This window comes from Cervus elaphus, chromosome 24 (genome assembly GCF_910594005.1).
Source record: "Cervus elaphus chromosome 24, mCerEla1.1, whole genome shotgun sequence".
NCBI lineage: Eukaryota > Metazoa > Chordata > Mammalia > Artiodactyla > Cervidae > Cervus > Cervus elaphus.
The window spans coordinates 29,145,356-29,159,678 of record NC_057838.1 but is presented as its reverse complement, the minus strand read 5'-3'; the positions used below and the strand labels follow the sequence as shown (position 1 = coordinate 29,159,678).

General features: G+C 51.2%; 1 protein-coding gene across 1 annotated transcript; it reads right to left on the bottom strand.

Annotated features, from left to right (window-relative positions):
- Positions 1-49: 49 nt before the first annotated feature.
- On the bottom strand, positions 50-6,909 carry PRRT3 (proline rich transmembrane protein 3). Its single transcript, XM_043885929.1, has 4 exons — positions 6,814-6,909; positions 3,158-4,229; positions 2,791-2,946; positions 50-2,184 (listed from the first exon to the last, which is right to left on the bottom strand). The coding sequence occupies exons 1-4, from the start codon at positions 6,880-6,882 to the stop codon at positions 425-427; spliced, it is 3,057 nt and encodes a 1,018-aa protein (XP_043741864.1). The 5' UTR covers positions 6,883-6,909; the 3' UTR covers positions 50-424.
- Positions 6,910-14,323: the final 7,414 nt, after the last annotated feature.

Sequence of the window (14,323 nt, the reverse complement as noted above, 5' to 3'; positions counted from 1 at the left end):
GGCCATCTCCTCTAAATAGGAACCTGGCAAGGGCAGAAGGAGGCATGAGCCAAGTCCTAAGGGTTTATTTCTTTGGCACAAAGAGGACAGTCTGGACAAGCAAGACTCATCTTCACCCTGGGGAATCTGGAGGGGATGTTTTCGGGCACCTGTACCCTGTTCCCCATCCTCAAATCCGTGCATGTCCACCCTGTATTCCGTATAAGTCTCGGCCTCTGTGCAAAATACCCGCTGAAAAAAATAGAGATATTTTAAAAAACAAAAATCCTGGGCTGGGGGTGGGTTCATGTCTGGCTGTCTCCGGAGGTTGCATTCAGTTGGAAGCCCAGGAATACTCCTGGAATGTCTTTCAAATGCTTAAAGTCCCAGAAGGTTTGCGCTAGGGCCCCGAAGGAGGGGCCCTGGTCCTGAGTTTCTGGACCCCTCAAAGCTCGATGGTGTCACTGGAGGCGCTGCGCGAGTCTCCCGTCTTGCAGCGAGGCTGGATCCCATTCTGGGGCTCCCCAGACCGCGCGGGAGCCAGGGCAGGAGCTGGGGTAGACAGTAGCTGCACTGTGCTGGGCAGCTCATCCAGAGGCAGACTATCCACCGATGACAGCCCGTGACGCCACGGGTTCCAGCTGATCTTGAGCGAGCCCCGGGAGAAGCTGTCCACGGAGCTGCGGGAAGCCGCCGCGTCAACTTCGTCCGCCACGTGTGGCGGGACCGGGCCGCGCATGCGCACGTCGCTAAGCGACCGGCTTCGGCCTCGGAGGAGCGAAGAACCCAAGGCGTCGAGCTCCGCGTCGGGGTGGCTGCCCCGGCGCGACCGCAGCGCGCCCCCGGGCGGCGGGGAGGCCAGGCAGCGGAGGCCGCAGCGTCGGAAGACGCTGTCTTGCACCAAGTGCTCTCGGAAGAGCGCGGCATCGATGCTGCGGCTCAGGTTGATGGGTGATGGCGGCCGCAGGTCCAGCTCGCTTATCGATGGCGCCGGCCCCACGCTGCTGCGGGACAGTCCGGGGCCACCCTGGGGACCGCGGCTCAGTGACGCAGCCGAACCCCAGGCGCCGGAACTGGGCGTGGCTGGAGGCCCACCCTCCGCCGGATTGCGGATGAGGCTCTTGCTGATGGCCAGGGTACCTGCGCTGACGCCACTGGGCCCCGCATAGCAGTTGTTGGGCCGCTCCGGCACCTCGCTCTTGCTAGAGGGCGTGGGGCACGCCAGGCGCAGCAGCTTAGCCCAGCAAGCGTGCTCTGTGGGCGGCCTGGGCCGCGCGGAGGCCAGAGCGGCCAGTGCCAGGGTGAGTGCCCATGTCAGCTCCAGTAGGCGCAGCCAGAAGTGGACGCCCCACCAAGCCCACGAGAAGCGGCCCACCCGGCCCGGGCCCGGGTACAGCCAGAGCGCCGCCGCCAGCTGCAAGCCGCTGGCCAGCAGCCCCAGCGCGCCGGCCACGGCCAGCAGCCTCGGGCCCGGGCTGGCATCCCAGCCCCTCGGCCCGTCCAACAGGCGGCGACGGCACAGACAGAGAGTGCCCAGAGCCACGGCCGCGCCCCAGGCGCACGATAAACCCTGGGCCAGGAGGTTGAGCGCAGGCCTCGCTGACAGCAGGTCTGTGGCGAGCAGCCCCAAGCCGTGCGCCAACGCCAGCGCTCCCAGGAGGAGCGGGTTTTGCAGCTGCTGTGGCAGCCCCACGCCCAGACCCAGCAAGGTCAGGGCCGCCAGCGAGGTGAGTAGCAAGGGGAAGGGCAGATTGTAGAGCACCAGGCCGGCGCGCAAACCCAGCCGTGCCTGCGAGCCATACGGGTCGGTGAGCATGTAGGCGGACCGCAGCCCCGCCGCTACCAGCACCAGCACCGCCGCTACCAGCGCCAGCCGGGGCCCAGCAGGGGCGGCTGCCAGCGACGCCAGTGCCAACAACGCGGGCAGCAGGAAGAGCACCCCCACCCCGTAAACGTGCAGCTCCCAGGAAAAGCTCAGCACCCGTCGCAGAGGACCCCAGCGCAGAGGGGGTGCCGTGGCGTTGGCTGGGGGGCTGGAGGCAGGGACTGATGCCGTGGAGCTGGCTGAGGGCTCCGGAGGGGGTGGCTGGCCCAGGGCGCGCTGCGTGGTGACCCGAATGAGGCCCCGGCGAGACGTCGAGGGGGCCTGGACAGGGGGTGCTGGGGGATGGCTTTGGGGGCGCCCCGGCCACTCCTCGGCTTCATCTGCAATAATAACAATATTAAAATAGCCCTTTGAAAAGTGCTTTTGATTTCCCATCATGCTCCGGTGTGGTGAACAAGTTATATAACTTTGCCAAGCACATCTGTAAAGTGGGGATAGTTAACAGCATCCTCCCCCCCCCCCCCCCCTTGGGTTGCGGTGAGGATTAAACGTTTAGCATCGTCCCCAACACCCACTAAGGGTTAAATGGATGTGTCCTGTCATTTTTATTGACACAACAGCAGTTCTCAATAGGGGCTGCATATTAGAATCACCTGGAGATCAACTCAATCAGAATTCCTCTCGTTGGTGCCTGGGCTTTGGAATTTTTTCAAAGCTCCTCCAGTGAATTATGGGAGTTGGAGAATCTCTTGCACTAAATAAACCCATGTTAATTTAAGACTTTTCTAGTCCCCAGAATGCAAATGACTTCTCCCAGAGTACCCAGTGAGTAGTAGTTTATTATCCTAAGTTGTTTGAAGTTGTTGGTCAGTTCCTTTAAGGAGGTATTCATCCCCACTCATTCCCCACCCCTCCCCTATATACGTCACACAGGTTCTTTTATTCCAGAGTACCCGCTCTCGCCAACCCCCCAGCCATGCCCTCACCTGGCTTCAGGGATCCCACAGGGCTCTCTGTTCGGTTTGCAGTTGGGCCAAGGTCCAAGGGGCCAGGGATGAGGGACTTGGGGGTACCTGGGGCCTCCACTGCACCTCTCACCCGCTGAGGGGAGATGGGATCTGCTCCATTCACTGCTGCCAACTCTGAAATAAAAAAAGCAGTCATCGCTTTGCCTGACCCTCCAGCGTTTCCCCAAATACAATCCTCCAGGAGAGAGGCATGATCACCCTCCTTTGCCAGAATGAGGTAAATGGGACCCAGAGGGACCAGAGGTCACACAGAAACGGGGACACCCAGTTGCCCTGGAACACTGCCCCTCCCAGCCCTGATCAGCACCCTCACTTTGATACTCACCTGGCTTGGGCTGCCCATCAGAAGTCTCTGAGACTGGGGGATCTGATGGTTGAGGTCCTGGTGAGCCCCTGACATCAGGGAGGTGAGCCTGTTTGGGGGAGGGACTTGAAAAACTGACTTCCCAGGCCTCCCCACCTCCAGCCGTCTTGGGCAGCTCCATGGACTGCTCCTCAGTGGGAGGAAGGCTTCTGGCCAGTGCCAGGTCTGGCTGGGACTCAGGCTCCTGAGAGGATGCCCCCTCAGCTGGTGATACTGAGCCAGTATCAGGGGCTGCTGGACCCTGTTGGGTGGAGAGGGGGCCTTGAGCTGCCTCCTGGAAGTCCTCTTCATCCCCACCCTGTTCTTCCAGCCCTGGCCTCGCCACAATATCCGGGTGGGGCGCAAGAGTTGGGGAAGGGCCCTTGTGGTCCCAGGGAAACGTCTCTGAGACCCTGGTCTTGCCTTTGGCCGATAGACCATCTCTAGGTGGTAGCTGTCCCACTTGGCCTCCAGGTTCCGCCGACGTGGGAGGAACTGTGGCTAGCCGGAGTTGGAGTCTGGGAGTCGTGGGGAAGAAAGGGAGGTGGGGGGGCCCCAGTGGATAGGGGATTGGTGCTTCCTGATCCATAGGCTCCTGTGAGTCAGGAGGTCCTGTCCAGCCCTGAGAAATTGGCCCTTGAGCCACCTGGAGGTCGTCGGTCACTGAGAGTCCTTCTCTCTGAGCCCCATGGGCTGCTTTAGGTCCATGCAGGGCTGGGCCAAGGGTGTCTTCGGGCCTCTCTGGCATCTCCTCAGCAGGGACCTGGGCAACACTGGTGTTCCAGGGGCTCTGGTCTCGGGGCTTCTCCCCGAAGAAGTCGAAGGCCCGACGCTCCATGTCAAGAGGGCCTCTGTCATGGGCTCCAAGGGTCAAGTGTGGTTCTGAGTCCTCAAGGGGTCTGGGAAGGCCCCGGCCCAGGGCAGGGCTGGTCCCCAGGGACAGCAGGGGCAATAGCAGCAGGAAGCCATCCATGCAGCCCCAGGGGCTGGGGGCCATGCTCCACGCTGATGCCTGGGCCTCGAGCCCTCTGCTTCCAGTCCTTACCGAATGAGCCTGAAAAAAGGAGAGAGGGATGGCGATTGAGGGTGGGGTCTCCCACGGCTACCCCACGGGGGCTGGTGGGAAAGAAGCAGCTTCCTCCTCTGCCCGTTCCTTCCTGTTCAGCCTCTGCATGCTACCAGGAGTCCTTTTGACACTACCTCTCTGGTCATGCCACCTGCCGAACTGCAGAACCTTTGATGGTTCCCCATCACCCTCAGGAGAGAATATAAGGTCCTCTCCTGGCCTCCCAAGGCCACACCAGGCTGCTCACCCATCCCTCAGGACCCACAGAACTGCCTGACACTCCACCCCTTCGATACCGCTCTTCCCTCAGGCTGGAATGCCATCTCCCTTCTCCTTCACTTGCTGAAATCCTTTACATATAAATATATATATATATATATATATATATATATATATATATATATATATATTTTAAATCCTATTCTTGAAGGCCCAGCTCAAAAATTACAGAAGTGGAGAGGGAGAGGAATACGCCCCTGCCTTTGAGGAGGGACTTGGGTTTGAATCCCAGCTTCACCAGTTTCTGGGTGACTTACTCTTCCCCTCCGCATCATGGTTTTCCCATCTGTAAAGTGGGTATAATATTAGTACCTAACTCCAAGGGCCTCTTATAAGACATAACAAAACACATGATGGGCCAGGCCCATAAATGGAGCTGAATAAGCATTAGAGCCCTCTGACTTTTCCTTTTGTCCAGAAAGCTTTCTTTCTCACCAACCCTCTAACCATGTCAACAAATAATTGGAGCACATACTGTGTGCCAAGCCTGGGGGATAAAGCAGTGAACAAGACTGGCAAGTTCCCTGCCCTCACGGAGCTGGTGTTGTGAGTGAAAGACAGACAATGAATACTTTTAAATAAGGTGGGCTGTGGAGAACATAAAACAGGGGTAAGAAATAGAAGAATGGGGGACGGCTTTACACAGGAGTGCAAGAAAGGCCACTCAGGTGACATTTGAGCTAAATACAGAACGGGAAGAAGGAGTCATCCATTAGATGATATCCAGAAAAAGCATTTGCTGGAGGAAACAGAAAGTGCAAAGGCCCTTCACAGGAGAAAGGAGCAGAGAGAGATGAAATCAGGGAGGCAGGGCTTTCTCAAAAGCCACAAAAAGGCACCTGGATTTTATTCTGTGTCCCACCTAGGAAGCCGAGGGAGATGACAAGCATAGACGTTACAAGGGAGATCTGAGAAGTGTTTTAAAAGGGGGAGAGAGGCCAGTGCAGAAATCCAGGTAGGATATGACAGTGGCTTGTTTCAGCTTGAGTATTTCTTTCCCCGACACCTCCACCCCTTCCTGTCACACTGGTCACAGAGTATAGTAATCTCCTGTCTCCCCCACCCGCCTGGGGCTTCTCAAGGGCTGTGTATTTCATTTCTCATCTCCAGTCACTGCATATGCCTAGCCCAAGTATATTCCCTTACAGTTCCCCTTCCTGAGAGTCCCTAATGTAGGTGGGAGGCAGGGAGGGACCCCACAGCCAGGAGAGGGGGACAGCGGCTGTGAGAGCCAGTGCCTGGGTGAGTTTAAGGGCAGAGACCCTGTTCGATTCCTCTCTGGGGACCACTTGTGCTCCAAGCTCCCAGCTTCCTCATCCTTGGTGGCTTGCAGATACCTTGAGAAGCTGAAGAAAATGCCAGGTGGTCTCCCCAGGGAAATGTCTAGGCTCACCAAAGCTTGTGGGTAATTTTGGGGGGAATCAAAGACCCCTTAAACCCACCCCCCAAACTGAGTTTAGTTTCTGCCTCGTTAGTTCTTCTCAAACATGCACGGAGCCCATGCTCTGCTCCTGGCCCAGGCTAGGTGCTGGGGACCAGAAGAGAAGGCTCAGTTGCAGTGTCCGGAGTGGGATCGAGCTGAGGGGGAAGAACTGGAAGGCCACGGACACGGGCGCTGGTTAATAACAGTTCTCCTTTGTTGAGCTAGTCCCCACTCAAGTTCCTGTGCTAAGCTTAGCTGCATGTCCTCGATTTCATCCACCCCTCCTGACACAAGCAGGTGTGGGTATATCCATTTCATAGGGGAAAAAAAGCAAGGTTCAGAGAGGTTGAGCAACTCAGCCAAGGTCACACAGGCTGCCAATGGTTATAGTAGGGGCTGTGAAACCCGCACTGGCTCAGTTTACCCAGGGGGTCCGAGAAGATTTGCAGAGGAGGAGGCAGGCGAGTTGGGCCTTCAACGATAAACATATGCCATCTGCTCACCACCCCCGATCCAAGAGATGTAGTCATCTCCGGATGAGCAGGGGGCTGCCCAGCTCTGGAGGCCAGCTGCTGAAGAGATTTGTTTTTTTTTTTTAGTGGGGAGGGTGTTCTCCCTACCTCAGGGGCTGGGGAGAGGCCGTCCTGGGGGAGGATGCGGGCCGCCGCAGGGCAGCCTCAGGAGCCGGTCCATCTCGGGTTACCTCTCCTTTTCCTCCATCTCCTCTCCCCTGGCTCCGCGCCTTCCCGCAGTGTCCCGGGTGGGGGTAGGCGCTAGTGCAGACCCTGCCGCTCGCACCTGAGAGGGGGGCTGCAGGCCATACCCCCTGCCGGAGCCCCTCCACTGCCCGCCCCTAGTCCAGCTCCTCACCTGGGCGCCAAGCTGGCAGCCCCCGCGTTCACCTTGCGCGCGTCCCTGAAGCTGCGCTCCACGCCGCATCCTCCGAGATGCTCAGACTTGGCTAACAGAGCCCCGCGCTGCCGATCGGGGAGCCCGCCCACAGGAGTGCCGTCCCAGCTTAACCCTTTCCCCTTAGCGGTGGATTCTTCTCCCGGTCCTAAGCTCCTCTCTCTGAGAGATTCTCAGGGCTAAGTAGAGAAGCGAGGTAACCTCGGAGGGATGTGGAAATCACTTCCGCAGCATCCCTGAAAACGGGGCAGTCAGTCTCTGCTTGCATACCTCCTGGGACGGGGAGCTCACTCCCTTTGTATCTCTAGATCTACGTCCTTATAGGGAGACATACATTCTAGGGACCTCCTACAGGTAAATCCCACCTACAGCTTGATGTACACCCTTCAGCTTTTTGAAGGCACAACCACATACACATTTTAAATAGAAATGAGATCATACTGTACATATTGTTCTGTAACTCGCCTTCTCCTTCACTTCCCAATATATCCTGGCATATTTAGCATGTACATTTCTACAGTTCCATCTCATTTCTTGTATTCAGCATGGAGAATTGCAACATATGATCAGCCTGTCATTTTTACTTAGCCAGTTCGTGAAGTCGGACATGTAGGTTGTTCCTAGCTATTTGCTAGCAAGAATAACAAGGCACCAGCATTCCTGTACAGACATCTTTGTGCACATACACTGGTGTACCTATCATAATTTTCTGCTTGAGGCGTGGGTAGGTCATTGTCTCTGCACATTTTCAGGTAGGTCTGTCAGAATGCTCCAGGTCCCTGTTTGGACAGTTGCCGATGTATCAAATGGCCACCGGAAGGCTCAGCACGTTAAGGAAGATCCACACAAGGAATCCATGTGGTCATGAAATATGGTGTGGGGTCTTTGATGGCATGGAGACATGTCGAGAGTAGACTGGTGTTTATTTATTTAAATCGCAGTCATTTGAGTCATAATATATGCTGAAATTATCCCAATTCAAGCAACATAGAAATGTTCAAAGAATACAGGGACTGTCTTACCCTTGGTCTCTCCAGCTCTGCCCCCTGCAGATGTACCCACCATTAACATCATCCTGTTTTCTTTGCATCATATGAAAATATATAAGTGCATGCATTTCTACAAAAATGGGATCATACTATGCATATTATTCCATTAGCTTGTTTTGTTTTAAGCAGATATATGTTGGAAACATTTTGAAGGCAATACATACTAGCTCTGTCCTTTCTTTTAATTAGCTGTACAGTTTTGCATGGTGTGGATGTTCTGTTAGTTTGTCAGACAGTCCCAGTATTCCCCTACTGATGAGTAATCAGGTGATTAACAGCTTTTTTTCCCCCTAGAAACAATACTGCAATAAGCATCCTTACATACTAATATATACATTATTATATGTTGATACTCTCATTTCTCTCAGATAATTATTTGTATGATCCCATTTTTGTTAATATCCACCAACCAGTCCATCACCTATTCTATCCCTAAATATTAGAAGGTAGATAGTGATTGGTGTGTGTGTGTGTGCTCAGTCGTGTCCGACTCTTTGCCCCATGGACTGTAGCCTGCCAGGCTCCTCTGTCCTTGGGATTTCCCAAGCAAGAATACTGGAGTGGGTTGCCATTTCCTTCTCCAGAGGATCTTCCCAACCCAGGAATTGAACCTGCATCTCCTGCATTGGCAGGCAGATTCTTTACCACTGTGCCAACTGGGTTACCAGGACATGACTGAGCGACTGAGCCCTCATGCAGATCGTGGTTGATATAATTTTTATCTAATTTTGCTTTTCTGTTTACCAATGTTTTATACAACCATGTATTTCTTTTGTAATCAGAGATAAGAATGATAATATAATTTTAAAAAGAAAGAAAGAAAATCCTTCCTAGGGTTGAACTGAAGTATCTCTGCCAGTGCTTTCCTATCTGTAGCTCTCACAGAAAACCAATCCTCAGCCCTTATTGTGTCTCACATGCTGTAGTGTGAAGAGTGGTCACTCTCTAGTAGCTGGTAAACAGCGGAGCCTGAATCTAGCTTTTCTGACTCCGGGGGAGAGTTCAGGCTTTTCCCATTTTCCCATATCATCTGACCAGCTTTACTATTTTTTCTTGCGGGAACCCCATCAGGATTGTAAAGTCATCTGTTATTTCTCCAGGATTTTCTTCTCCAGGCCAAACCCTTCCAGTCGTCTTAGCCTTTCCTTGAAGGACAGGGTTCTGAGATCTCACCATGGTGACATCTCTCCTCTGTTTGTGTCTTACCAGGTCAACAATATTCTCTTTGAAGTATGACTCTTGGAACTGAGAGAATAAAACTGAATGTTCACCTCCCCTTTCCTTGAGTCTACTCCTCTATTAATATGACCCCACCTATTAATATGCTGAAGTAATGTTTCTGGCAGCCACATCACTTTATTCTCAATATTGACCGGGTCTTCCCCATCTCATTGTGTGCAGTTGGTTTCTTTTTTCTTCTCTTGGACTTATCCCATGGCATGTGGCATCTTAGCTCTCCGCTCAGGGATGGAACCTGTGCCCCCTGCAGTAGAAGTGCAGAGTCTTAACCACTGGACCACCAGGGAAATCCCCGCAGTTAATGTTTTGATCCTCACTAGAGGATTCTACATTTGTTTGTTATTTATCTTATCTTGTTCGATCTAGTCAGTCGTTCTGATCTTGGGGGAAATTATCTAGATCCTGTTTCTACATATAACAGATAGTTGGCATTTTTTGGCATTGTCCAAGATCTCTCTCCTGACAGCATCCTAATTTCCTTTGAGGGACCTCTGTCTTTTCCCCTGTGGGCAGTCTTGGTGGGAGGGCAGTTCGAGGGGCCCATTATGGAAGCTGTGGGATCCAGGTCCCTCCTTTCAGTGACTTCTGGGAAAACTCACTGATGAGTCTCCTTTGGAAACGTCAAGATTCCCTCAGCAGGTTCGGGGCTAGCTTGGTTCCTTTCCTCAGTTTCCTCCAAGGAGGGCAGGGTTTGTGTGCTTGGACCCCAATTCATGCCCCTGCAGAGTCTCACTGGCTTGGCGGCGCCCCAGCCCCCAATTCCCTCAGAATCATCAGACTGCTGCTCCCCGGCTCTGCAGCCCCAATCCCATTGTGTTTCCAAACTGCGGATTGGTAGGGACTTTGAGATTCCAGACAAAAGCAAGGAGATTATGATCCCTTTGGCCAGAACCCATGATGAAAGCTGATCCAAAGGAAAGAGGAGACTGGCTAGCGGTGGAGGTGAATGTTAACTGGGGAGCATGGGGTGCCAGTTATAGGTGGGGAGTATTCTGGCTGTAAAAGAGGTTCCTTGCCTCATCCTGGAGCGTCTGGGACAGCAAGGATGGGTGGGGGGTGATTCCAAGCATAGCATACGGGGTATGGTCAATAGCTTTGTTTATCAAGCTCTTGGTCTGCCAGGAGCTGTGCTACACACCTTACATGCATGATTCTTTCTAAGTCCTGACAACCACCCTATAAATTATTTGTTTTTCCAGTTAGGTTTTGTAAAAAAAAAAAAAAAATGTGTTTATTTCTGGCCATGCTGGGTCTTTGTTGCTGCACAGTCTTATTCTAGTTGCGGTGAGCGGGGGCTCCTCCAGAGTTGTGACGCACAGGCTTCTTAGGGCAGTGCCTTCTCTTGTTGCAAAACACAGGCTCCAGGGCGCATGAGCTTCGGCAGGTGCAGCACGTGGGCTCAGAAGTTGTGGCACACAGGCCCTGTTGCCCCGCAGCATGTGGAATCTTGCCGCATCAGGGATCAAACCTGTGTCCCCTGCATTGGCAGGTAAATTCTTAATCCTGGACCACTAGAGAAGTCCCCGTAACCCTATATTATTATTATTATTTTAATTTATTTTTAATTGGAGGACAATTGCTTTATAATATTGTGTTGGTTTCCACCATATGTCAACATGAATGGGTCATAGGCATACATATGTCCCCTCTCTCTTGAACCTCCCTCCCACCCCATCCCACCCCTCTAGGTTGTCACAGAGCACCGGTTTGAGCTCCCTGAGTGAGACAACAAGTTCCCACTGGCTATTTTATATATGGTAATACACGTGTTTCCATGCTACCCTCTCGATTTGTCCCAGCTTCTCCTTCCCCCACTGTGTCCACAAGCCTGTTCTCTGCCAACAACTTGATATATTTTTATGCTTTCCATTTTACAGCCAGCAAGCTCAGGGAGGTTATGTAATTTGTCCAAGGTCACACAGCAAATGAAAAGCCAAACCATAAGGGCCAGTGGTCTTAAGAGTGATGACACTACCCTGCCCCTCTGGAAGAATCGCAGAGAGAGAAGGAGAGATGAAAACCCCAGGCTTTCCCGGTGGCACTTACTGTGCTAGGAGTTTGAATCTGAAAATAGGCCTCCAGTGCTCGCTTCGGCAGCACATATACTAAAATTAAAAACAGGCCTCCGACTGGGATCTCCGAGGAAAGGAGAGCCAACCACCAGCTTTGGGAATTTTTGAGAGCTCCTACCCCAGAGTACCTTGGAAGCTCCCAGCAAAGGGGAGAGAGAATAAAAAGGCAAAGCCATGGTGAAATCTCCTGCTTGGACAGGACACTTGGCTGCCATTTCTGTTCTGGTGAGTCACTATGGTGGGAAAGAGCAGAGAAACTAAAGGCAGCTTGGGAGTGGGACTGGGGGAGATGGTGCCGTCTGGCAGACTTTGTTCTCGGCCAGTCTTAGCTCTGAGGGCAAGAACAGTCACACTCCCACATTGAGCCTCAAGGGTCCCTGGAATCTTAATTCATTCTTTCTCAGATTTTAGCCTCCATGGATACCAGCTAAATGAACCCTATTTTTAAAAAATATATATATATATATTTAATTAATAAGTCTGATGATCCAGTACACACTGTAAGGATCAACTGTCCTTTATTTTATTCCCTCTCACTCCCAATTCTTTTCAACTCTTTATGGTAGTTCTGCTTATTTCTTTGGTCTTTATATGTATTTTCTAATTGTCAGACTTATATTGCTAATTTTTTTTCAGCTTTAGGTTTTACCTCTTGACTACTGCAAAGGAACATGAAGATTTAGCTCTTATATTGCCTTCCACATTTTCCTGTGCCGCTTTTGTTTATATCATCAATCTGCATTTACAATAGTCCAACTGTGAAACAAATTATCCAAGCTGAATCAGGAGTGTGCTATGATTATAATTTGTTTGCTAGATGTTCTGCTTTTCCTGGGGTAAGTGTGGCTTGGGTTTTTATTTACTTAATTGTCTATGCATCTGTCACTAATTCATTCCCCATAATCTTTCTTTGAAGCGAAAAACAATCTAAAGATTTGGTCTCCCAGGTGAGAATACTTTCAAAAAGGCATACAGACTTCTATAACAAATACGTAGTTTCTTCAACAAATTAACAGCTTGAAAAAACCAAGGGGAAGGGAAAATGTTATAAAAGACTTGAGTCATAGCAGTCAAATGCCATGTGCGAGGTCCTTGTTGGGATCCTCATCCAGACAAAGCAAAGACACAAAGGTGTTGGAAGATAATTGGGTAATTTGAACATTGATTGGGCCTTAGCATGGACTAAACAATAAACCTGTTTGGACTCGGTGAATAATGGTATTATGGGTTATGTTTGATCATTTCCTCATCTGTCAGAGCTACTTACTAAAATGTTTTTGTGTGAGATGGTATCGTGTCTAACATTTACCGTTGAAACACTCCAGGAAAAAAAAATGCGTTTGGAAGATACATGAAAGATTGACAAACTATTATTATTCATTATCAGTGAAGGGAGATGGGTACTATCCTCTACACTCTTGTGTATGGTTGAAATTTTTCATAGTAAAAAGTTTAAAACAAAAAAGAAATTCACAAAGAAATGGAAGAAAGGAAAAGATTACACAGGGCTGCCTGTACAATTGGTGAGCTGGTTGTAGAAATAAAACCTTTTACATATTGAGTACTAGCCCGTTTTGTGTCTAGTATGCATTTTGGGTCTAGTACACGGATATAGAGCTCGGGTTTCTGAAGCCTGCGGACCTTCCCAGACTCCTCCAGAGCCCGGGAGATGGGGATGGTGGGACCAGGGTGAGTACAGGGTCAGGAGGGCTGCCAGAGCTGACGTTAAAGCGCAGGAGAGGCCTCGGGACATGCTGGCAGGCCCCTGACACCCCTCTGCACCCAGCATTCTCAGATGTCTCCTCCATGCTATCCTCGTACATCCTGGATAGTCTCCAAGAGCCCCTCGTGTCCATGACCTTGAGAGATCTTGATGTCAACAGCCAATAGGATGTAACTCACCTATTTAAGGTGTTCTATTCAGTGGTTTTTATTATAGTCGCAAGGTTGTGTAACTATCACAAGTACAAAACATTTTATCATTACCTTTTATTACTGAAGTACCGTGATTTACAGTGTGGTTTCAGGTGTGAAGCACAGTGATTCAGTTATATACACGAGTGCAGGTTTGGTTGAGGGCTATTTGGGTTGTTTCCACTTTGTGGCAGTTATGAATAATGCTACTGTGTTTGTGTACACGTTTTTGTGTGGACATATATGTACTCCTTTCTCTTGGGCTATGTGTCTAGGAGTGGAACTGCTGGGTCATATGGAAACTTTGTTTGAGCTTTAGAGGAACTGCCAGACTGTTTTCCACAGTGGCTGCAGATCTGGGCTGGGAAAGGAATGGATGGGGTAGAAGCGGAGAGTAACAGGGTGGTGAGTGGGGAGACAGGCCCAGAGAGGGGAAGTGCCTTACACACAGCCACACTGAGGCAGAGCAAGAAAAAGGGGGCTAATCATCATGACGGCCTCAACTCCACCCCAGCAGCAGATCCCTTCCTACCAGTCCCTCCCAGACGTTCCTGAAGTAACATCAGGATCAAGTACTTGTCTGAGGGGGTGACTTAGAAGCTCTCTGCCAGCTGGCCTTGCCTCTGCCTCATCTCATCATGTCTTTTTTGGGTATTTTTTTATTTGGCTGCATTGGGTCCTACTTGCAGCACACGGGATTTTTAGTTGAGGCGTGTACTGTGGCATGTGGGATCTAGTTCCCTGACCAAGGATCGAAACTGCCCCCCCCCTGCATTGGGAGCATAGAGTCTTAGCCACTGGACCACCAGGGAATTCCCAGGGGTGCTTTTCACTGAGGTTACGAAGCTGGTGTCTCTGTGAGAAGACAAACTGCCTGAGAATAGAAAAAAGCAGACTTGAGAAAGCAACCAAGTCTGGATGATATCATTTGAGGCCCTGGCTCCAGTTACACTGAAGTAACTGACCACTGGGCATTTTAGTTATTGAACCAATTTACATTAAGGAAAAAAAAGAAAACTGCTTAAGCCAGACTGAGTTCTGTCAGTTGCCACTGCACTATTCCTCACGGAGTAACCCCCCATGTCTCCTACATATACCCCTGCCCATCAGGCTCCTCAGACCATACAGGGGGACCAGGCTGGCTTTTGCCTCTAAGCACAGGTTTACCTGCTGTCCTCCAGTCTAAGTCATCACTAT